The sequence below is a fragment of the Phyllobates terribilis genome, unplaced genomic scaffold, assembly GCF_046119375.1.
Source record: "Phyllobates terribilis strain yellow unplaced genomic scaffold, ASM4611937v1 Scaffold_4__5_contigs__length_816908805, whole genome shotgun sequence".
NCBI lineage: Eukaryota > Metazoa > Chordata > Amphibia > Anura > Dendrobatidae > Phyllobates > Phyllobates terribilis.
In genome coordinates this window covers 604,711,669-604,738,246 of record NW_027362764.1, presented here as the reverse complement: position 1 = coordinate 604,738,246, position 26,578 = coordinate 604,711,669, and the positions used below count along the sequence as shown (strand labels likewise).

At 40.5% G+C, this 26,578-nt stretch overlaps 1 protein-coding gene across 2 annotated transcripts in view; it reads right to left on the bottom strand.

The window, feature by feature from the left end:
* Window positions 1-26,578, bottom strand: part of SPIDR (scaffold protein involved in DNA repair) — a 613,128-nt gene that overhangs the window by 413,638 nt on the left and 172,912 nt on the right. For both annotated transcript variants that reach the window (XM_073679274.1, XM_073679275.1), the window contains exons 8-9: window positions 26,386-26,486; window positions 22,521-22,731 (exon numbers count right to left, since the gene is read on the bottom strand). In XM_073679274.1, coding sequence (XP_073535375.1) covers window positions 22,521-22,731; window positions 26,386-26,486 — 312 coding nt within the window. The remainder of the gene's footprint in view (window positions 1-22,520; window positions 22,732-26,385; window positions 26,487-26,578) is intronic.

The window sequence follows — 26,578 nt, the reverse complement described above, 5'->3', positions numbered from 1 at the left end:
CTGGAAGCGGCCTGAGCACTGCCAGGAAGAGAAATGCAAAACAATCCCAGGAGCAGCTGCTGACGTCAGAGCAGAATTCCTCCCTCCCATCAGTCAGAGCCCTGTGGAAATTCCAGGCTCCAGCCGGACTAAATCCTTGTGATATAACAGCAGTGTGTCTGCAGGGAATACTCATTTCTTCCCGTACTGCCACAATGGAAGGGTTAATGTTAAATGTGGCGGCTGGACTTTTCATTTTCCTCTTAAGCATTCTATGGAAATGTGCGATTATAATTTGTTCAATGTGAAATCGTGACTAGCTAGCAAAAAGAGAAAAAAATGTGAAAATAACACAGTTTCCCTTCAAATAGATAACATCAGTAGTATCATTCACATTATTACAACTGGACTTACAAACACTGATATTTTTAATCAATTTCAGGGTTCCCTTATCTCCCTTCTGAAAAAAAAAAAAAAAAGAATTTGGTGATAGAATTTCAACCACACGATTCTTATGTTCCCCGACAAACCGCTGCAGGATCACCAAATACATTAAATGGTCATCTGATTCCGCCGAAACTATAAATCACTGACATAAAGCCCATCCCACAATGCTATTGAATGCTCCGAATGTCAGGGTTCCCTCACCAATAATGCATAGCACACCTGACAGAGGTTGTAGACTGGGCCCTAGATCCTCACAGGACTTAAAAGGCCTCTCTGTAATATACAAAGACCCCAGTATTATAAATAAGAGTTAGGAGACCCTATTACAGATTTTGCATTGAATTTAAAGAGTGTCAAGCTACAACTTCGAGTACCACTCCAGCGTTCGGTTTATTTTTCAGTGCAGAAGTGGCAATTTAAATGTAAGTCCCGTGCCCCCGGTCATATACTCACCCTCCGGCATCTTCATAGTTTTTTCGGTGTCACTCCAGTCCCCCTGCGCCATCTTGTGAGCGCAGCTTCTGACTAGTCAGAGGCCAGAACGGGGCTCTCAAAGACTTGTATTGAAAAGTGACCTCAACGCAACTCCATAAAACACTGGAGCTGCAGGTAGGTCACTTTTCACAGGAGACCGACAGGAGCAATGTTGGAAACGGATGAAGGTAGCGGCAGGTGAGTTTCAGACACAGGGCAAGTGACTAACATTTAAAGCACCACTCCAGCGGTGCAATAAAAAAAAACACTAGAGCAGGGGTCTCAAACATGCGGCCCGCAGGCACAGACCCCGTAACGATCGCTGCTCTTTCCAGCAGCCGCCAACATCAGTGCCGTAGTGCAGTGTATTGCTGCGTAGAGACCGGCTCTCTGCACAGCAATACCACTGCCAGCCGCCGGCCTATCAGAGGCTAGCAGCTGACATCTGCGTCCCAGCGCAGCGGCGTATGACGTCACTGCCATGCGCAGATGTCAGCTGCTGGCCTCTGATAGGCCGGCGGCTGACACTGATATTGCTGTGCAGAGAGCCGGTCTCTGCGCGGCAATACACTGCATTACAGCGCTGATGTCGGCGGCTGCTGGAGAGAGCCGCGATCGTTACGGGGTCTATGTGCCTGCGGGCCACAGGTGCAGAAAGGACGCCGAGGGAACGGAGGACAGGTGAGAATCCTTTTTATTTTTTTTCTCTGTCATGTGAAATACAGCACAGGGGACCTGAGCGCAGTATAGGGGGGGGGGGGGGCACTGTGCGCAGTATGGGGGACGGGGACCCTGAGCGCAGCATGGGGGGACAGGGACCCTGAGCACAGCATGGGGGGGGGGGACCCCGAGCGCAGTATGGGGGGGGGGGTGGCCTGGGGGACATGTCTGCAATATGGGGGACCTGGAGTGGAGACCATGTCTGCAATATGGGGGACCTGGATGGGGGACCATGTCTGCAATATGAAGGACCTGGATGGGGGACCATGTCTGCAATATGAAGACCATGTCTGCGATATAAAGACCATGTCTGCGATATGAAGACCATGTCTGCGATATGAAGACCATGTCTGCGATATGAAGACCATGTCTGCGATATGAAGACCATGTCTGCGATATGAAGACCATGTCTGCGATATGAAGACCATGTCTGCGATATGAAGACCATGTCTGCGATATGAAGACCATGTCTGCGATATGAAGACCATGTCTGCGATATGAAGACCATGTCTGCGATATGAAGACCATGTCTGCGATATGAAGACCATGTCTGCGATATGAAGACCATGTCTGCGATATGAAGACCATGTCTGCGATATGAAGACCATGTCTGCAATATGAAGACCATGTCTGCAATATGAAGACCATGTCTGCAATATGAAGACCATGTCTGCAATATGAAGACCATGTCTGCGATATGAAGACCATGTCTGCGATATGAAGACCATGTCTGCGATATGAAGACCATGTCTGCGATATGAAGACCATGTCTGCAATATGAAGACCATGTCTGCAATATGAAGACCATGTCTGCGATATGAAGACCATGTCTGCGATATGAAGACCATGTCTGCGATATGAAGACCATGTCTGCGATATGAAGACCATGTCTGCAATATGAAGACCATGTCTGCAATATGAAGACCATGTCTGCGATATGAAGACCATGTCTGCAATATGAAGACCATGTCTGCGATATGAAGACCATGTCTGCGATATGAAGACCATGTCTGCGATATGAAGACCATGTCTGCGATATGAAGACCATGTCTGCAATATGAAGACCATGTCTGCGATATGAAGACCATGTCTGCGATATGAAGACCATGTCTGCGATATGAAGACCATGTCTGCGATATGAAGACCATGTCTGCGATATGAAGACCATGTCTGCGATATGAAGACCATGTCTGCGATATGAAGACCATGTCTGCAATATGAAGACCATGTCTGCAATATGAAGACCATGTCTGCAATATGAAGACCATGTCTGCAATATGAAGACCATGTCTGCAATATGGGGGACCTGGATGGGGGACCATGTCTGCAATACTGGGGACCATGTCTGCTGGATGGGGGACCTGGATGGGGGACCATGTCTGCAATATGGGGGACCAAATCTGCAATATGGGGGACCTGGAGGGGAGACCATGTCTGCAATATGGGGGACCTGGAGGGGAGACCATGTCTGCAAGATGAGGACCAGTTCAAAAGGTGTATAGAAAATAAAATGGTATCACTAAAAATGTCACTTTGTCATGCAAATAATGCGGCCCCCCAAATTAAATGTTATTCCGTGTGCGGCCCCATATGCCCAGCTGAGTTTGAGACCCCTGCACTAGAGTGATGTTTTATCATTTTAAAATTTTACAGGAAAAAGGTGCTCTGAAGTATGTACTGAAAAAAATAACCATCATCATGCAATAGATTAGATTTCAATGAAATTAGAGATAAATTCAGCATAAAAACACAGTGGTCCTCTAGACAATGAAGGGTTGTTTTTCAAAACGAAGCAGTCCTGTACTGACAGATATCCAGAGGAATAATGACATATTGTGCAAGCTGTCTAAATGCTTACTGATGCATATCTATAAATGTATTTTTATAGACTTCTCTGCCTTCAGTAATATTGCAGGAGGCATTGTTGAATTATTAGCTGCAGAACCAGTCCTAAGAGGAAATAATTTACATAAAGGGAAAACCCCAGTGACCACTAAGTATTAAGACATAAGGAAGATTACCATCTCAAATGAATGAGAGAGAGAAAAATGATATATAGGTGCATCTCACTAAATTAGAATATCATCAAAAAGTTAATGTGTTTGTAATGTCTCTATATAATATATGAGTTTCACTTTTTGTATTGAAGAACTGAAATAGAGTGATCTATTTTAAGTGTTTATTTCTGTTAATGATTATGGCTTACAGCCAATGAAAACACAAAAGTCATTAACTCAGTAAATTAGAATAATTAACCAAAAACACCTGCAAAGGCTTTCTACGCGTTTAAAAAGGTCCCTCAGTCTGTTTCAGTAGGCTCCACAATCATGGGGAAGACTGCTGACTTGACAAATGTCCAGAAGGCAGTCATTGACGCTAAGTAAATGCAAAGTAAATTTTGCATTACATTTGGAAATCAAGGTCCCAGAGTCTGGAGGAAGAGTGGAGAGGCCACAATCCAAGATGCTTGAGGTCTAGTGTGAAGTTTCCACAATCAGTGATGGTTTGGGGAGCATGTCATCTGCTGGTGTAGGTCCACTGTGTTTTATCAAGACCAAAGTCAGTGCAGCCGTCTAGCAGGAAATTTTAGAGCACTTCATGCTTCCCTCTGCAGACAAGTTTTTTGGAAATGGAAATTTCATTCTCCAGCAGGACTTGGCACCTGTCCACACTGCCAAAAGTACCAATACCTGGTTTAAAAACAACAGTATCACTGTGCTTGATTGGCCAGCAAACTCGCCTGACCTTAACTCCATAGAGAATCTATGGGGTATTATCAAGAGGAAGATGAGAGACACCAGACCCAACAATGCAGATGAGCTGAAGGCTGCTATCAAAGCAACCTGGGCTTCCATAACACCTCAGCAGTGACACAGGCTGATCGCCTCCATGCCACGCCGCATTGATGAAGTAATTGATGCAAAAGGAGCCCCGACCACGTATTGAGTGCATTTACTGAACATACATTTCAGTAGGCCAACATTTCGGACTTTAAAAACATTTTTCAAGCTGTTATTATAAAGTATTCTAATTTACTGAGATAAGGACTTGTGTTTTCATTGGCCGTAAGCCATAATCATCAACATTATTATTATTTATTTTTTTTTCGTCTCGTCCTGTCTCTGGCGTGTCCCGTCCGGTCCTGTCTCTGGCCCGTCCTGTATCTGGTCCGTCCCGTACTGTATCTGGCCCATCCCATTAAAGGTAGTATTATCAAATCCTCCACAAATTTAAACCTCCAGGACATTTAACCTGGGGTGTGTTTTAAATTAAGGTGAGTTCAATAGTTAGAAAAATATGATACTTTCCATAAATTATTAGCAAAATGTTTAAATGACACCTATCAATTTTTTTTTTAATCAGATACATTTTTATTAAACATAACAAAACTTGGAACAGATATTACATGACAATACTCATTTTACAATATTACAGTAAGTCCCCCCCCCCTTCCCTTACCCCCACCCACCATGGAGACCTTTTTTTCTTTTTTTTTTTTTTTATTTATTCCCCCCCTTCTTTCCTTTCCTTTTATACTTTACTCCTTTTCTTTCCTTCCCCTACTCCCTTTCCTTCTCTTCTCCTTTTCTTCTTTCCTTCTTCCCTCTCCACTCCGCCATACAGTTTACCAAGAGTTTTACTCTACAGTAGTATATATAGGTGTACTCTAATTAATCCTATCCAACCATGGCAGCCATAATTTATGGAAGTATTCCAGCTTATTCCTCTTGGTGTAAATACTTTTTTCAAGTTGAATTATATAGTTTGTTTGGGCAATGAATTCGCGTCTGGATGGGGGCTCCTCACTAATCCAATATTTTGCAATCAATTTTCTGGCAAACAATAATCTCGCAATGGCTATTTTGGTCATGTTGTCTGTTTTTATTTCCTCAACGTACCCTAATTTACATGTCAGTGGGTCCCTAGGGACAATATACCTATACACCATTCTAATACGGTTCAGCACTATGATCCAAAGGGAGGAAAATCTAGGACAATGCCAAAGCATATGCAGTATGTCTGCCTGAGATTGCGAGCACCTTGGGCATTCGAAGTTAGACTTCAACCCTGCTTTAAATAACATATCAGGGGTTGTATATGCCCTGTGGATCACATACAGCTGTGACATTCTCCCAGGCTCACTCATGGATAACTTGGGTATATATTCTAGAATAGACTCCCACCTATCGTCATTTATCTCTCCCAAGTCTGTCTCCCACTTCCTTCTAGCTTTGATAGGGTGTCCTCCCAGAAAGGCGTGCAGCAGGTCTCTATACACTTCAGATATTGCCCCTTTAGTTCCTCTGTTTTTAAGTATAAAATCTAACATCAGATCTATTTGTATTCCATAGACCCTCTTCTGCTTTGGGTCTGAAATGCGTGCTGAACCTGTCTATATAGAAAGAGGTTTAGTCTTGGGAATTGAAATTCTTCCTGCAACATTTCATATGATTTAAGCTTACCTCTGTAAATCAATTGATAGATCAGGGCAATACCCATTTCTTTCCACTCACCAAACCCCTTCATATTACTGAACTGAAAATAGATGTTATCCCAGATAGGTGAAAACTTAGTGAAGTGAGTTACCCCCCTAATCTGCTTGATTTTCTGCCACATCTTATGTATTAGATTTATGGTATGGTAATGTAATCCCCATTTCTTAAAGATTCCCGCCTCCAGTCCCATACTTAATGGAGAAATCTTAATTAAGTGCTCCAAACTGACAGGTACCTGTCCCTTTCCCATTGTCTCCCCCCACCCCTTGAGGTGTTGGCTTTGTGCAGAAAGAAAGTATAACCAGGGATTAGGGAGCGCTAGGCCTCCCTCCTCTTGTGGTCTCTGCAGTGTTTCCTGTTTAAGTCTGGGACTCTTCTTACCTGACAATAATTCTCCAAATAGTGATTTTATCCTAAGGAACCTGCTCATTGGGATCCAGATGGGGGAATTAAGCAGCACATATAACAGTTGTGGCATCACAATCATTTTGAGGAGGTTCACTCTGCCCACCACCGATAAATGTAACTTATTCCACGCTGTGATTTTAGTGCGCAGTCTTTGCAATAAAGGGCATATATTAAGCTCCTCAAATGTCGTCAATGGAAGAGCTATATGAATCCCTAAGTACTTAAATTGTTGGACCACCTTTAATTTGTTGAATAGTTCCACCTCCCCGGTACATAATCATCAACATTAACAGAAATAAACACTTGAAATAGATGACGCTGTTTGTAATGACTCTATATAATATATGAGTTTCACTTTTTGTACTGAAGAACTGATATAAATTAACTTTTTGATGATATTCTAACTTCGTGCGATGCATATAGTAAAATGCGGGTGCAGTCCTCCAAATCCAATAACAAATAGATAATGATGAAATATACAAATATATGAGAAAAAGAGGTCACATATTCCAAAGAGCAAAAAAACATGAATTCCATGCCAAAGGTACACCACACAACATTTTGGCACAAGGCGTGAGCCCTCCTCAAGTCTTGAGAAAGGGTCACACCTTTAGGCAGGGAGGTTGTTCTAAACATCTTGGAGAACTAACCAGGGATCTGTGATGGATGTTGCTTATGCAAATCCTTCTGCCTCTTCACGTAATCCCACACAGACTCAATGATGTTGCCATCATGGTTTTTGTGGAGGCCATATCATCATTTCCAGGGCTCCTTGTTTATCTTTACGTTGAAGATAGTTTTTAATGACATTGGCTATATGTTTGGGGTGATTGTCCTATTGGACAATACATTTGGAGGAGACACCTCCCTGATAATATTTCTTGATTGATGAGTATCTGATTGCATTTCTCAGTAATGAAATTCCTGACTGCATTTCATAAGCCACAAAATTGCAGGGAACGTTCACCATTCTTCACAGTTGCCTGCAGACACTCATTATTATGCTGCTCTCAACCAAACAAACTGCCTTCCATTACATCCAAATACAGTGGCCAATGCAAAAGTTCGGCCACCCTGCATGGTTAGTAACTAAGTAGCACCCCCTTTTCAGAGTATCACAGCTTGTGAACACTTTTTGTAGCCAGACAAGAGTCTTTTCAATTCTTGTTTGTGGGATTTTCATCCATTCTTCCTTGGACAATTCTTCCAGTTCTGTGCGATTCCTGCAATTCATTCATCTTGCATGCACTGCTATTTTGAGGTGTAGCCCCAGATTTTCATAGATGTTCAGATCAGGGGACTGTGAGGGCCTTTGTAAAACCTTCAGCTTGTGCCTTTTGAGGTAGTATATTGTGGATTTTGACACATTTAGGATCATTATCCATTTGTAGAAGCTATCCTCTTTTCAACTTCAGCTTTCTTTACATATGGTGTTATGTTTGCATCAAGAATTTGTTGAAATTTAATTGAATCCATTCTTCCCTCTACCTGTGAAATAGTCACCATGTCATTGGCTGCAACACAACCCCAAAGCATGATTGATCCACCTCCATGCTTAATGGTTGTTGAGATGTTCTTTTCCTGAAATTCTGTACCCTTTTTTTTCCACACATACTTTTGATCATTGTGGCCAAACAGGACTTGTTTCCAAAATACATCAGGCTTGGCCCATTTTCCTTATTGTAATTTTTAAAATGTAAAAGATGAAAAAATATATGTTCTTTTTTCCTAAAATACAAAAGAAATGTGTAATTTTTAAGTTTAAGCCTTTTAGAAATCATTTAATCTTCAACTTGTTTAACTTTTCACAATAACAGTAATTTCGACCTGGGGTGCCCAAACTTTTACAAGCCACTGTATATTATATTTTGATTCATGAATCTACAACTCTTGCTGCAGTTTTTCTTATCCCCAGTTCCTATGTATTAGTGCATAATTGACTTGCTTGACTTTCTCTCTCTGTCTTAAGTATGGCTTTTTGGCAACAATTCTTCCATGAAGTCCACTTCTAGTCAAACTTCTCTGAACAGTAGCTGATTCCCACTGGGTGGCTGCCAGTTCTGAGCTGATGGCACTGCTGGGCATCTTCCGATTTTGAAGAGAAATACAAAGTGTCATTCATCTGCTGCACTACATGTCCTTGGCAAATGCGTCTAAGGTCCTTAACGTTTCCAATTTCTTGGTGCTTCTTCAAAAGAGTTTGAACAGCACATCTTAAAACCACAGTCACTTTAAAATGTTTGCCTGGGGAAGACTGATGCAGAATAACTACCTTGCGTCTTGTAGCTGTGCTCAGTCATGCCATTTTGTATGACCTGAGACATGAAAAGGTCTTCCACAACCTCACCTTTGTATCAGAGTTTGACTGTCACTCAACCAGTTTTAAGCATCTTATACAGCTATTTCAATTAATGATGGTCTTTCCATCTACATATGAAAATGATGATCATTATCACTTGTTGGGTATAACTGGTTACTCATAAATCTGCCTATAATCATACAAATCCCTGACTGTGTACAAGTGTACCTAGAAGAATTGATGCAGTTTTAAGGCACAAAGTGGTCACATGACATTCATGTGATTTAGATATCTCTCTTGCTTCACATCTTGATTTATTCAGCACCACTTGCTGAAATACACACACTTAACCTCATTGGTAGCAGCCAATGCATGCATTAAATGTTTGTCTGAGGAATGATCTGTCGACCAATGACATTCCAGATATTCTCTACAGGAGACAAGTCCAGAGATGCTGCGGGTAGCATGTTTAGGCCAAGCAGGCTACTTACAGGCCGGAATGGAGGATTATGCTCTACAGCAACGAGTCTAGCTATAGAGATGATTGATAGCGAGAGACCTGTCAAATCACCTGCGTAGGCACTAAAAAAGCCAGCCGTGGGCAGTACTAGACCAGTTTCATGTCTGGCTATGGGTCCCTGGGCTGGATTTTCAAACTATATCTTCTCTGAAAAGCCCTAGAATTTCAGAGAAAAATATACATAGCTGCAATCTGGATTCATGATTCCAGAGTTTAGGCAGCATGAATTAGTTGACAGGTTCTTTTTAATGGTAAAGCATTCAAGAAGTAGGAGCCTATTGGTCCATTACTTATCACAAATCTAAAAGTTTATAACTGGAACCAGTCAGTGGCATACAGAACATATTGTTGTTACAGATAAAGTCAAGCAGCTATTTTCTACTTCACTAGAGGGAGCATACTGTAAACTATGATACAATGAATTCAATAATAAGGCAGGATGATTGACTAGGAAACCTGGGATCAAGATCTTGGGCAGGGCTGTGGAGTCTGAGTCGTGGAGTTGGAGCCCATTTTGGTGGAGTCGGAGTCAGTATAAAATTGACCATCTCCGACTCCTAAAATATATAATAAATTGGGTACAGTAGCTCAGTGCAGTTTGTGGGGAATATTTTTTCATAAGAATTTGGGAAAGTTATGAAATGTCCTATAAATGTCTGTCCTATTCCTGATCTAAGGGTCTAGACTTTTAGCTGGGATTAATCTGTACTACAGTAAATTTATCACTTAAACATGAGCCATGTATGAGGGAGTCGGAGTCGTGGAGTTGGATTCGGTGTCATGGAAATTGAGAAATCGGAGGTCTGGCTTACCGACTCTGCAGCCCTGATCTTGGGGTGAAGACAGAAAGCCTTTTTACATCCTATTGGACAGTGGAAAGTTCCAATAGGATGTAAAAAGGTATATCGTTAACTGGAAGCAGTGAAAGAATTATCATCACTGAATTTTTAACGTAAAAAAATACACAATACAAGAATGTGGAGAATTCACTTATGTAACATTCTATAAGCAATTGCAGAAAAAAATAATGAGATGTACACTATAACTCATACTTCCTATATTAACTGAACCTTCTATTTTCTGCACAAAATTCACTTTAGCTTTACTTATTTTAATTGTGTAATAAAATATTTTCTCATTTTCTTGCCCCTGAGTTCCAGGCCACCGTGTGAGCCGAGATGTCAGACTGCAGCTCGGGCCAGATTCAAGCTGGGATGTGTCAGAATTCTTGGAGTGTGCTCCTGGTTTTAGGAGCAGTCAAGAATGCTGCTCTCCTTCCTCCACATTTGACGTCAGTAGACAACTACTCGTCAGTACTATCTGACAATGGAAAATGCGTGGAATTTCCTCATTTAAAAGTGCTGGAGGATTTCAAGGAGAGGCCCTTCATATTCACGGGTTTCATGGATAGGGACATATAAGTACTTTCCAACAACACATACTTCCATGAGTTAAAGAAAATCATCCACTAAAAAGCTAGATATTTAAGTTATCAAGTAAAATGAATTCAAAGCTAATAAAATGATACAAGATTAGTTCAATCTATCTGAAACACATTTAACTATAAAATCAATGCAGATATGACAAGTCCTGTCTCTTGCCAGCAAATACTACTACTATTTGGATTGTATGCAATGAATAAAAAAACTGAATTCAATGAGTGACAGGTTTATCTTAATACTTTTATCCATATATTCTGACCAGCTATCTCATATCTATCTAGAATAAACAAAATCAATCACCTCCTAACATAATGAAGCAAATGTGAACATGTACAAGGTGTTGTGACTGCAGCATATACTGTACATATTAAGAAGTGCAGCGGTACACGGTGACTGCCTCCATAGCTGGCTGAGCACTTGTCCCATTAGCCAAGGTTTAAATCAGACGTCCGTGAGGCCCGTACGTGTTCTGTGTTTTTCACGGATAGAACATGAACCTATGTTAGTGGGGCTGTTCATACGTCCACCAAGTGGTCTGTAAAAAATTCTGAGACGTTCATTTTTAATCCAAGTCATAGATCAAAATTACTCATACAAGTCTGTGGGGCCAAGAAAACCACAGACTGAGCCAAGATGCCATCAGTGTACAATCATGTACTGTTCGTGATTAACACTCTAATGGATAGGAGAAGCTTTGCCGCTTATTTATTTTTTCCATCAGTGAAAATAACTGATAAAACACTGATGGTAAAAACTGACACACTGAGCAAACACTGATGAAACTCAGATGAACACTGATGAAAAATGGTTTGTGTTTTCATGTACGTGATGAATCACAGATGTATGAATGAGGTCTTAGGCTGTTTTTAATTAGTGCTGGTTCCTATCTACCCTTTAAATTTGTAGACTCTTGACCCAGGAAAGGAGAGTCTGACAACAGAAAAAAAAAAGGTTAGAGTCCTGACGCGCCCCCTGGGCCATGGGGTACTCTGTGCCGGGCCGGTCGTTGCTAGGGGAAATGTCACAGTGGCGGGGACCCAGGACGGTCAATGAAAAGGGGATTTTATAGTTGTTATGTACAAAGTTCGTGACGCCACCTGTGGTATGCGGCTAAAGGGAGCCGCCGCTGCGGAGCAGGTCCTCTGGAGCTGATGTTAGTGCAGCAAAGCTGGTGTGTCTCTCCACAGGTAGAGCTTAGCTCCAGGGCAGTGTGGATGTTATAGGTTATGCTGGGCGTTGTAGTGCAGGGGTTGATGGTGCAGCAATAATCAGTCCACAACTTAATGGCGGTTTCCTCTTATCTTTACTGGCGGTGATTAGGCAAACCGGGACTAGGGTGCTGGCTAGAAGTGGAAGTCCAGGCAGCCTGGAAGCAAGTAAGGAATCCACCTCACCAGGTGAAGTTGGAGGCCTTCCCTTTCCACTAATCTCTTTGGCCCTGCTGCTTGTAGCTGTGTGGGGGCCCTCGTCCCTGAGTGCAACGTCTTTGTGCTCACCCGTATGGCAGGCAGCTCGGGCCTTGCTGATGCGTCGCTCCCACGTGGCGGTGCTGGGCCCTGCGGTGCTGCTGAGCCTCCGGGCGTCTGTTGGGGCCAGGAGACCTGCAGTCTCCTGCCCTGCGGTTTCTGCTGCTGGGCCTTCAGTGCCCCACAGCCTCGGACTCCCGTGTCCGGTTCCTCTGTGTTGGTTCCTTCTGGGGTGAACTGCCGCGCAGCTCCACTCCCCAGATCCTTCCTCGTCTACGTCCTGACTTCAACTCCTCTCACTAAGTCTAACTAACCCCGTCCCCAGATCCCAGTTGCCAAGGGGAGGGGCTCGCCTTGCTGGTCTGGAGCCAGGACAGTGTTGCATGCTTAGCAAAACCTAATTAGGGGTCCCCTGCTTGCTTCCAGGCATGGCATCACCTCTTGTGAGGGAGGCAATGCCACTGTGGCAACCCGACCCCTGGGGTGCCACAGTCCCAACAAAGAAGGCATGCCTCGTCTTGGTTGGTCTGCAACACAAATTGGCCCATTAATGCGGTAATGTGCCTCCATTTTATAAGTATATTCTACATGGCAGTAATTATTAGAATATAAATAAATAATAATAATGCAATTTAACTCTATGAGGACCAAGAGACATTTGTCCCATAGTTTTAGACTAAAAGGGTTAAAACTAACATTCAATGTTTGATTATATATCTTGGCACACACAGTTTGCTCCTGTGCTCTATCAATTTACTATATAGCTCTATTTCTCTATCATCTCTCTGGTCCCCGCCTGTTACACTGGACGTGTATTAGTCTTATTACAACACAGTATCGGTTTATTCCCTGTCTGATTATTAGACACCATGAGCATGTCTGTCCAGCACGGCAGGACCCACACTCCAGACATAGGAAGAACAGCATGGAGGACGATTACAGATGAAAATGTAGTATATTTACAAAACCATACACTAATATTAATGGGGTTATCCAGGACAATTTTATTTTTATCATGGAGCTAAGAATAGACAGGCAGGTAATTGCTAATTACCCGTCTGTTGTGGCCGTTGCCGGCTTGAAGCAATCACAGACCGCTTTTGCCGGCAATTTTGCGGCTTCCTTTGACCTCACATCAGCAGAGCAGCTCTTCTGGGCTGCTGTGTCGATGTGGTGTGACCGTTGACGTCATGCTGACTGTCAGCCGGTTACCCACAGTTTGACAGCTGGCTCCTTGCTGCCTATCAACAGGACATAGGCAGTAACGCCCTGTAAACAGAGCACTGCGGAAGAGAAGCGATTGCTGACATCAGCGGAAGACGCAAAATCTCTGGCAGGCAGAGATCAGCGCCAGGCTGAAAAGGCAGGTAGTTACAACTACCTGCCTGTAAATTTGTAGGCCCATAAGAAAAAAAATAAAATATTCCCAGATAACCCCTTTGATTTAAGCATATTGCAAGAAGACTTCTTTTCAAACTCACTATTGGGTTTTGAGCAATGATTTTCATGAGACAACTCCTTTAAGCAGAGTGCTAGTGTAGGGAGACCTTCAGGTCAGGCAATGCTTTCTGGGAAGAATTTCATATGTTCAGATAAGAAGTAATGTCACTAGCAAGAAAAAAAATACTACAAACTGGAAAGAAAAAGCCCAAGGATTACATGACGCCCCAGAAAAATATAATACTGTAAAAGGAAAAATCATGTTCAATTAGTACAAGAGTAAGGTTATCCTTAAGATGTACCCAGGAAAATAGGCATGCAAATTCAGTGGCTTGCAAAATTATTCACTCCCATGGCTTTGTACCTATTTTGTTACATTACAACCTGTGTTTAAATATTTTTGAAATCCGATTTGTGTGTGATACATAAGTACTAAATAGTCTAAGTTGGTGAAGTGAGAAAAATATAGGCATAAATTAACTTTATGGGATCAAATAACTAAAAATTGGCATGTGCATATGTATTCCCCCCTTTTGTGATGAAGCCCCTAAAAATATCTGTTGCAAGCTAGTGAAATGAAGTCCACTTGTATTCAATCTAAGTGTCACATGATCTGTCAGTATATACACCTTACCTTTTCTGTAAGGTCAATGAGACTGCATCATCATTAAGCAAGAGGCACCGATGACCAAACAACACCATGAAGACCAAGGAGATCTCCAAACGAGTCAGGAACAAAGATGTTGAGAATATACAGTTATATGAAAAAGTTTGGGCACCCCTATTAATCTTAAGCTTAATGTTTTATAAAAATTGGTGTTTTTGCAACAGCTATTTCAGTTTGATATATGTAATAACTGTTGGACACAGTAATGTTTCTGCCTTGAAATGAGGTTTATTGTACTAACAGAAAATGTGCAATCTGCATTCAAACAAAATTTGACAGGTGCATAAGTATGGGCACCTCACCAGAAAAGTGACATTAATATTTAGTAGATCCTCCTTTTGCAAAAATAACAGCCTCTAGTCGCTTCCTGTAGCTTTTAATGATTTCCTGGATCCTGGATGAAGGTATTTTTGACCATTCCTCTTTACAAAACAATTCCAGTTCAGTTAAGTTTGATGGTCGCCGAGCATGGACAGCCCTCTTCAAATGATCCCACAGATGTTCAATGATATTCAAGTCTGGGGACTGGGATGGCCATTCCAGAACATTGTAATTGTTCCTCTGCATGAATGCCTGAGTAGATTTGGAGCGGTGTTTTGGATCATTGTCTTGCTGAAAGATCCATCCCCTGCGTAACTTCAACTTTATCACTGATTCTTGAACATTATTGTCAAGAATCTGCTGATACGGAGTGGAATCCATGCGTTCCTCAACTTTAACAAGATTCCCAGTGCCGGCATTGGCCACACAGCCCCAAAGCATGATGGAACCTCCACCAAATTTTACTGTGGGTAGCAAGTGTTTTTCTTGGAATGCTGCGTTTTTTTGCCGCCATGCATAACGCCTTTTTGTATGACCAAACAACTCAATCTTGGTTTCATCAGTCCACAGGACCTTCTTCCAAAAAGAAATTGGCTTCTCCAAATGTGCTTTTGCATACCTCAGCCGACTCTGTTTGTGGCGTGCTTGCAGAAATGGCTTCTTTCGCATCACTCTCCCATACAGCTTCTCCTTGTGCAAAGTGCATTGTATAGTTGACCGATGCACAGTGACACCATCTGCTGCAAGTTGATGCTGCAGCTCTCTGGAGGTGGTCTGAGGATTGTCCTTGACTGATCTCACCATTCTTCTTCTCTGCCTTTCTGATGTTTTTCTTGGCCTGCCACTTCTGGCCTTAACAAGAACTGTTCCTGTGTTCTTCCATTTCCTTACTATGTTCCTCACAGTGGAAACGGACAGGTTAAATCTCTGAGACAGCTTTTTGTATCCTTCCCCTGAACAACTATGTTGAATAATCTTTGTTTTCAGATCATTTGACAGTTGTTTTGAGGAGCCCATGATGCCACTCTTCAGAGGAGATTCAAACAGGAGAACAACTTGCAAGTGGCCACTTTAAGTAGCTTTTCTCATGATTGCATACACCTGGCTATGAAGTTCAAAGCTCAATGAGGTTACAAAACCAAAAAAAGTGCTTTAGTAAGTCAGTAAAAAGTAGGTAGGAGTATTTAAAACAAGAAAATGATAAGGGTGCCCATACTTATGCACCTGTCAAATTTTGTTTGAATGCAGATTGCACATTTTCTGTTAGTACAATAAACCTCATTTCAAGGCAGAAACATTACTGTGTCCAACAGTTATTACATATATCAAACTGAAATAGCTGTTGCAAAAACACCAATTTTAAGAAAACATTAAGCTTAAGATTAATAGGGGTGCCCAAACTTTTTCATATAACTGTAAGTCAGGGTTATAAAAATAATATCCCAATCTTTGATGATCCCCCTGAGCACCATCAAATTCATTATCAAATGGAAAGAACATGATACCACAACAAACCTGCCAAGACAGGGCTGCCCACCAAAACTCTCAGCCCGGGCAAGGTGGGCATTAATCAGAGAGGAAGCACAGAGACGAGAGGTAACCCTGAAGGTACTGCAGAGTTCCCAAGCAGAGTGGAGTATCTGTCCATATGACCACAATAAACCGTATACTCTGTAGAGATGGCCTTTATGGAAGAGTGCGCAGAAAAAAAGCCTTTACTTACACATGAAAATTGTAAGGCTCATTTTGAGTTTGCCAAAAGATATGTGGGAGACTCCCCAAATGTATGGAGGTAGGTGCTGTGGTCAGATGAGACCAAAATTTAACTTTTTGGATACCAAGTTAAACGTTATGTCTGGTGCCAAACCAACACAGCTCATCATTCAAAGAACACCATCCCTACAGTGAAACATGGTGGCGACAGTATCATGCTTTAGGGATGTTTGTTGGTAGCAGTGACAGAAAAAATGGTCTGAGTCAAGAGGAAGATGGATACAAGGATATTCTTGAGCAAAACCTGTTTCAGTCTGTCAGTGATTTGAGACTGGGATGGAGGTTAACGTTCCAACTGCTAAAGCAACAATCGAGTAGTTTAAGGGGAAATGTGTAAATATTTTGGAGTGGCCTACTCAAAGCCCAGACCTTAATCCAATTGAGAATCTGTGGTCAGACTTGAAGATTGCTGTTTACCAGAGGAAACAATCTAACTTGAAGGAGCTGGAACAGTTTTGCCTTGAGGAATGGGCAAAAATCCCAGCAGCAAGATGTGGAAATCTCAGAGACTTATCCAAAGCAACATGCAGCTGTAATTGCCACAAAAGGAGGCTCTACAAAATACTGACTTTAGGGGGTGAATAATTTCCAGTTATTTTGTCCTATTTGTTGTTTGTTTCACAATGAAAAGAAAACTAAATGTTCACAGCTGTAGGCATGTTCTTTACATGAACTGACGCAAACACTGAAAAAAAACAGTGAAATTCCAGGTTGTGAGGTAGCAAAATACTTGAATTGCCAAGGGGAAAGGGGTGGGGGTGTGAATACTTTCTCAGTCAGCTTTCTTACTCTTGAAAGACACTTACATTTACAGTAAGGATACAAATAGTCAACCAAGTTTAACTTACAATCCTAAAGTATTGATACAGAGGAAAGCTACAACCTCCAGAGATCGCAATACATATTTTATAGCAGTGTATAAATACTCCTCCTGGCATTTTTGAAGAGTATATTTAACCATGCAGGTGTATTTGGATGCATGGCTTCACACTCCCTGCATGTCCTGTTCCTTTAAGACTATGTGCCTGATGACATAATTCTGGGGTCATCTCTCTCTACCGGACCACCCCTTACACAGGAACGCATGGCACAAACAAGTGCTCCTGTGTTCGCCATGACTGATCCTCTTACAAAATCATCTGTTAATGTCTTATTTACTGGAAAACAAAAGGATCGGCCACTGAAATTCAATAGGCCGGATCTTTATGTCCCTCCGACAATTTATTATTTTTACATTGGCTAAATCCCCTACAAGGCTATGTGCTTAGTTTATACTGTCAGTTTGAGTTAAAGAACTCCCTTTTAGGGCTCATGCACACATCAGTGATTTTCATGTATGAGAAACTTGGTCTGATGTTCATCAAGGTTTCTGATCAGAGTTTCATCAAAGTTTGGTCATCAGTTTTTCTCCACTTTCTTCTATCAGTTTATGAAAAATGGACTACACACAGAAGCATTCCGGTGCAGCTTGATTTTTTCAGACTTTATATAAGGGGGAAAAAATATTTCCATCATCAAATATAGCAAACAAAAAAAAAATCATGGAGCAGCTATTCACCTCCAGCTATCTAGTAAAGTAATCATTGGATCAAAGACCCACTAATTTAGTAACCATAGTTCGCAAAGTGATTTTAAGACTAGCTACAGTAAACAACTGTAGAAATGATGAAGTGTGACTGCCGTTTCAAGAGAACTTAAAGCAGAATGTCTGTATCTGCCACTGGCTCCTCCCTCCTCCATAAAACTTTATGAGCACCAACTGCAATATATCTCAGTAATAGGAAAATCTGACTTCATAGAACACAGATTTCACCACTGAATACACAGCTTACAGAGACTAAGATCATTCCAGAAGGAGAAAGAACTAAATTTCTCTAATAAGATACATTACAATTTTTTTTTTATTTTCATTTATGATTGATGATGAGCAGCATGGTGGCTCAGTGGTTAGCACTGCAGTCTTGCAGCGCTGGGGTCCAAGGTTGAAATCCCAAAAAAAGACAACATCTGCAAGGAGTGTGTATGTTCTCCCCGTATTTGTGTGGGTTTCCTCCGGGCTCTCCGGTTTCCTCCCACACTCCAAAGACATACTGATAGGGAATGTAGACTGAGCCCCAATGGGGACAGTGATGATAATTCTGTAAAGCTCTGTGGAATTAATGGCGCTATACAAGTGAGTAAAATAAATGATGATTTATGAAAAAAAAAATTAAGACAACAGGTACTCTTTAAATTTCCATGGGCACCCTTCTAATATATTCCAAGGTTGACAGTCACCACTGACCTGCATAACTATGAAGCCTATGTTTCCTAAGTCGTCAATATAAAACTGCAAGAAAATAAGACCCTATAATCAATATACTACAAAATGGCAAAACAAAATGCAAGGGTAAGATTAATGCTATCCTTATATTTGTTGGAATGAAGGGGAAAAAAGAATACTTCTAGCAGATGCTAAATGTCTCATCTTTTTCCTCTAACCAATGTATCCCCTTCAATGTCTTCTGATGCTCCAGCCAAATGCATATTTTGTGTTTGACATTTAAGGGACAATCTAATTTATTATTGCTTGAATGCCAGAACAAAAGGATTGTATTAAATACATGCCAGGACAAACGCAACCATAAACTTGCTACAATCTACAGTTATAATATTTTTATTCTTCAGCATGGATGGCTGACTACAGAAAAATAATAATAATTGTAGTAAAAGTCTCCATAACGATGTGCAATGCTCGTGAAAAAAAAAAAGTAGTATCAAATACAAATTACAATACATTATAAGCTATTAAATGCTACAGTGTCTCACACAAGATATGTATATATATCTATATGAAGACACATACCTCCCAGACAGGCACTGTTCCAGTGATGCCAACGCTGTGTCTCCCTGCATGGACGGGACACTGTAATGTCACATGAGTACTTTTGCCTATCAGTATCCATTGATGGGCTGCAGCCATCAGCGGCTGCTGACTATGTCAAGTGGGCGTTGCAGTCAATGTCACGTGAGCCTATTAGCATCCTATCAGGCAGGAGAGCAGCACCGGTATCACTGGAATAGGCTGGTATGTAATTCGGTTTTTTATTGTATATGGGGCAATGTACGATTTAAGAAGGGGTTGTCTAATAGTGAAAAACGCTTTTAAGATTACATGCTGAATACGGCGTCCTATCGAAAATGTCACGTAGAAAACAGATACAGGTGCATCTCACTAAATTAGAATATCATCAAAAAGTTAATTTATTTCAGTTCTTCAATCCAAAAAGTGAAACGCATTTATAGAGTCATTACAAACAGAGTGATCTATTTCATGTGTTTATTTCTGTTAATGTTGATGATTATGGCTTACAGCCAATGAAAACACAAAAGTCATTATCTCAGTAAATTAGAATAATTAACAAAAAAACACCTGCAAAGGCTTCCTAAGCCTTTAAAAAGGTCCATTAGTCTGTGTCAGTAGGCTCCACAATCATGGGGAAGACTGCTGACTTGACAGATGTCCAGAAGGCAGTCATTGACACACTCCACAAGGAGGTTAAGCCACAAAAGGTCATTGCTAAAGAAGCTGGCTGTTCACAGAGTGCTGTATCCAAGCATATTAATGGAAAGTTGAGTGCAAGGAAAAAGTGTGGTAGAAAAAGGTGCACAAGCAACCGGGATAACCGCAGCCTTGAAAAGATTGTTAAGAAAAGGCCATTCAGAAATTTGAGTGCATTTACTGAACATACATTTCAGTAGGCCTATATTTCAGATTTTAAAAACATTTTTTAAGCTGTTATAAAGTATTCTAATTTTCTGAGATAATGACTTTTGTGTTTTCATTGGCTTTAATCCATAATCATCTACATTAACATTAACTCTATACAATATGAAATAAATTAACTTTTTGATGATATTCTAATTTTGTGAGATGCATCTGTAGAAGCAAAATGACTGTCTCCTGTGAGGAAGAAAATCTATCTATCTATCTAGTACCATCTATTGGCGGTAGCTAGCCCAGCAAGTTAATGCATGAGCCTTTAAAGAACATTACAAAGTAAATAGGGATACATATGCAAAAAGACAGAAATCTGCTCAAACAATAACCTTCTCATATGTAATGTGTTGTGCTGAAATTATCTGCAACTGCTCATCTCTTGCCCTTTATAGCACCAACACATTCCACAATCCTGCACAACGAGTTGTTACATATCAGCTGCCAACCCAAATGGAGTTAAAGGTACCAATACACATTAACGGAAAGTTGGAAAGTAGGACAATCGGCTGAGCATGCGCAGAAAAAAAAGCCCAACCACTCCCATGTCCATGACGATGTGCTCCCAGTGGATATTCTGATGTAATATCAGAAGCGCTGGGGTAAGAAGAGGCTGCTCACACTGCTGTCCACCCTGACTTTTTAAGTGCTGAATGGCCATTGTGAAGTTGATATAACTTATACCACATACTGTCAACCCATCTCAAGGTCAGAAGCGTTTCCTCCTGCACATACTCACAGGCATCTTCCCTTTTAACATTCTAGGACAACTTTTTGTCAGTGCAACAAGACAGTGGCCATTTTAAGATACTATAATTAGTACATCCATAGACAAAACAAATATGATTTGATAATTAAGAGTATTTATGACTTCCTTACTTTTCTCACATTTTCTTTTCCATGAGAACCCCGTTAAGTGGGGACAACACAAGCATATAATCACTTATTTTACAGAGAACACCGCCCATAAACACAGAAAAGTTCTGCTTTGAGAACACCCATACTCCCAACATCAATTATATCTGACATTATATGAAGGCATGACATTTCATCCTCTATACAGTATATAAAAGCATGACAACAACATGCATTGTAATTCATTAGCACACTAAGCCACCCCTCTGCTGAAATCAAATCAATAGTACATGTGAACATAAGGATATTGGAAATATATATTTTTCCCCACTTATGAGCCACTTCTTCTTACCCGTCTCCAATTCCTGAATTCACCGCCCTCTTTGAAAAAAACAGCTCAACTTCCTCTTGCTCAATACAAAACACTTTGCCAGCAGAGTGAGACGTTTCAAATTACAACTCTTTGGAGAGAGGAAGAGGAGGAGGAGTGAGGAGCAGAATGAGAAAAAAAAGCAAAGGCAAACGTCGAAATATTGTGCTGAGCTTTCAAAAACAGTCTCTAAATTTCGCAAAGCTGGATTTACATCTACACTGATTAATACTGCTATATAATTTCATTTATGCTGCTGCTTCTCTGTGTCTACTAACTAAGGAATGAAGAGTAGGAATAACTCCCTTAGAGCTGTGCAGTTTATGGGAGACTTCATGGCAGCTAGTCTCTTCTCAATAGCTTTGAGTTCATTGCAAATTTAGAGAAAGAGCCAGCAAAGAGGAAAACTCGTGAAAATGCAGGATAGAAGTCATATAATAGCCAGAATTAGTCTTTATATTTATATACACACGCATGAAAATTTATTCTGAAAAGTTACTTGAAAGTATGTACAGTTACAATAGACTTTGGCTGTTTCTGGCTAATATTGGATCAAATTGCACACACAGCACTTGTCACGTGCCATCACAGGAAGCTCAGGAGGCCTGTGGCTGGCACCGGGATCTTCAGATATGAATGCAAGTATATTAGCAAGTTGTACATCTTTATATTTTAACACATTTAAAAATAGAAAATAGATATATATGTATGTATGTATGTATGTATGTAGCTGTTAAAAATTAAATAAATACACATATATTATATATTTGCTTAGGCGACCAGCGGGGTCCTACTTCGTGATGGACAGCTATCTCTATATGAGTAATCATACAGGAGAAGCTGTCAATCACTGAATATGATCCTTCCATAGACGCCTAAGCATAAAAAAACAGGAATTTAAATGAGTAACATCCAAGTTAGACCAGTTTAACACATCCATGAAACACGGACAGCTCTGGCATCGGAAGACTGGGCCCGACCACCAAGTCTCCCGACCTGAGCTAATTGCTTCATAGGCACTTATGAAGCAGTAAGCGTCATTCAGGATCAGAAATGAATGCATGGGTCCTTGTAGGCTAAACTTACCATGGTGGATAGATATGAATGGTGTCATTAGGCCCCAGTCTGAGCTGTGCAGCAGTTTGCTTAGTGAACAGAGCTGTGAGCTTTGTTGTATCTTTAGAGCAGCTGGCATCATCATTCTGAATGTCTGACATCTGCTCACAAAGTGCAACCTGCACGGAGCACTCCTCATGAACTTCTAATATTTTTAAAATAAGTGTCCCTGATTTATCACCTGAAAAGAAAAATAAAGGTACGTTAAGCAGCTTTTATGTAATAATATGAAGCAGGGGTGCATTAAGTGGTTGTTACCTCTAGAATACCAGCAAAGGAATGAAATAGAAATAACTAAAATACCAATTAACGGAATTGACAACAACATGGTAGCAGACTTCTACTCACAACTTTAACTATAAATGAAACGTGTATTTTCATGAAGTGATCACTAAAAAAGCCACCACTTTATGACTGTGGGGGGTGTCACTTCTGAGACCGCCACAGTCATAGAGACTGAAGAGGCAAAATTGCTGATTCAGCATTGCAGTCCTGTACCTGCTTTTACCTGCGCAGCTAGTCAGAGAAGGACTGTGAAAGGACGGCAAAGCTGAAATAGGAATTGTGAGATAAATCTCTTGTGATTTAGAGAACTGAGAACAAACTGCTGAGTTTGACCCCAAACATACGGTGGAGGGAGATTGATGTGAGACTGTGTAAGGTAACACGGTGCAGCTGTAGACTCTGTGAATGGAAGTGACCTTAGGACTGTGGTCTTTTGCTTTGTGAATCAATGGATCTGTACTTATGTCTCCTTTATTTAAAGCAGACTTGTCAGCAGGTCTAAAGTGGCCAGTTTTTGCTCTTATTTTTCTCCCACTGCTCCCCTAAGTATGCTGTTTTTCAATTTTTCTAAATCTGTCATATGGTTCAAGAAATAGAGGTCTTTTGATTTAGCACTAATATTTATAGTCTTTACTAAGAAGGCAATGTTCACAAAAGTAATATTGCATGGACGCCTAAAGACACACCCCAGAGATTCCTGAGAGCAACACCTCTTTGTAAAGACCATAAAATTAGCACAAAATAAAAAGGCACATATCTCTGAAAACATATGGCAGATTAAAAAAAAAAAAAAAAAAAACTCTCGGGAACAACAGGAATAAAATAATAACAAAAACTGGCCACTTTTCAAATGGTTACAGGTCCTCTTCAACAGAAGCCATTTAATAGTACCTTACATTACACATTTGTCCTTTTCTCTCCTAATGTAAAAAAAATAAATAAATAATACAAGACACAGAAGTTGGTGTTGCTGGCAAATATTACCTGATGCTTCACTCTGCAGAGGAGTCTAAAACCATCTAAATGAAATATGTCATTGATGAATTTAGATAAACACTTGCTGTGAAGGCCTCATGGTTGCTTGTCACCATGAAAATGCCGAGAGCAGGAGGAGGGGAGTAGATTGATGAAATTGGGATAAAAGATTCAGTATAACCTGTGTTTTCGTCATTTAAACTTCTGCTCTTTCTGGGCTTTTCAGTCCAGTTGGTGCTTTTATCAATGATTGACAGCCATCTCTGTATGCACACTTATACAAAGAAAGCTGCCAATCACTGACAGGACCGCCCAACTGGGAGTGGAGGATTAAATTAATAAAACACAGATTATACTAAATCCTTTCTCACAAACTATATATCAATCTGCTCAGCTCCTCCTGCTTTATAACATGCTGCCTACAGATCGGGCTGTATTTTCATGGTGACTCCCTTTAGTTGTATTTCGATACCATGATCAGATGATTACATTGATATTTGATATCTGCCACAAAAAACTGAACAAAATCTGCCAACATTACTATATGGTTTTGTGAATGTCATATGATGCTCACATCAACTTTGGCTTTAAGTCACTTTCCCATCCATGGGATCTACAATTTCTGATTGTCAAGGACATAGGTTTATTCCTGAGATACTTAGTTTTACTGCAGTCGTAAACTCAGGAGACAACATTAACTAAATCGTTTGCCATACAATTTTGCTCATGGTATACCAATTATCTAAATGTGCCCTGAACTGAACTTTGCGAGGCCTAAATAATATTTGTAATACACTGAAAGCAAATTATCAAGGAGTAGAAAACTAGTAAATTGAAAGGAGTGTTTTGAGTCTGAGATGAAAAGATGTAGGATAGTGTGAGGGTAGGGTTAAAGGTATCATTGTAACTTCACAATGTTAGCATTTTTATAGATTTAATATGAATCTGAGTGAATGGATCACCTATTTTAGTTTGTTAAATGTTAACTATATACGACATAAGAAAATTTGTTCAATTGTGGCCAAAAGTTTGGAGACCTTACACAAATTTTTGTTTTCACAAAGGTTGCTGCTTCAGTTTTTTTAGTGCCAATTGCATTAGCTCTAGAATGTTATGAAGAGTGGTCAGATGAATTGCAAAACATTGCAAAGTCTTTCCTTGCCATGAAAATTTACTCAAAAAAAAAATTTCCACTGAATTTCAGTCCTGCCACAAAACGACCTGCTTACATAATTTCAGTGATCTTGTTGTTAGCTCACAGAGAAAGTGTTAATGAGGAAACGACTACTGATATCACACTGCTGACTGAATTAAAAAAGCAGACTGTTTGCTTTAAAAGGGGCTGGTTCTTGAAATCACTGTCTTCTTCTTTTGTTAACCATGGTTAACTCCAATGAAACACGTACCGTCATCATTGCCTTACATCTAAAGGGCTTTACAGGAAAGGACATTGCTGCTTGTGAGACTGCCCCTATATTACAATTTATTGGCTCAAAATTTTAAAAAGCGAGGTTCACTGCTATGAACAAGTCTTCAGGGCGCCCCAACAAAGTCCAGAAATCTGTAAGGACAGTCTCTTAAAAAGGATTCAGCTAGTGGATCGATTCAACACCAGTGAGGAGCTTGCTCAGGAATGGCATCAGGCAGGTTTCCATGCAACTGCACAGTGAGCTGAAGGATTTTGGAGCCCGGTCTGGTGTCAAAAAAGGCAGCAAAGACTGACATACTGAAGTAAGTACAGGGGTTGGACTGCAGAGGAGAGAAGTAAAGCTATTTTCTCTGATGAAGCCCTCATTACACTGTTTGGGACATCTGGAAGAATGATTATCTGGAAAAGAAAAGGTAAGTGCTACTATATAATGCCAACTGTAAAGCATCCTGGGAAAATTCACGTGTGAGGTTGCTTTTCATCCAAAAAGTGGGCTAACACATATTTTCCTAAGAACACAGCAGTGAATAAAGAATAGTATCTAAACATCCTACAAGAGCAACTTTTCCTAATGATCTAGAAGCAATTTGGTGATGAACAATGAATTTTCCTGCATGATGGAGACCATGTCACAAGACAAAAATGATAACTAAGTGACTCGGTGAACAAAACATTGAAATTTTGTGGCTAGGAGAAGCCCCAGATCTCAATTCCATTGAGAAACTGTGGTCAATCTTCAAAAAGTGGGTGGACGAACAAAAACACAGAAATTGTAATGAAGTTCAAGTACTCATTAGGCATTCTGGGCAACCCATCAGTCAGGATTTGGCCCAGAAGATGGTATTCAGTATTTTCAGAAATCTAGAAAAATAAGGGTGTAAACACTAAGTATTGAGTCTTTGTATCAATTTGATTTATTTGTCAATAAAAATGTAAAAAAGTATGAAATGTTCACAATTGTAGTTCAGTAACCATAGAACCATTTTGACTGAATGATTTAAGAACCATGAAGCAGCAAAGTTTGTAAAAAAAAAAAAATTGTTAAGTCTCAAAACTTTTGGCCACTACAGCACAAAATATTTTTTTCTCAATACATTTAGATACAAGTATACTATTTGGTGCAGAACAAAGCACATCAAGCCTTACCTAAAGGGATTTTGCAATCAGATCCTTGTTGATGCCTCCAAAAAGTAATGGCAGACCTCTCTCTGTTATGCAGGCGATTCAGTCTCTCAGCTAGGCCTCCCCTACAGAGAATTCAAGAATGTGTCACACGGCCAACAGTTGTGTTATTTTATGCCAAAATACAGAATAAAGCATACAAATGGGACTATTTACA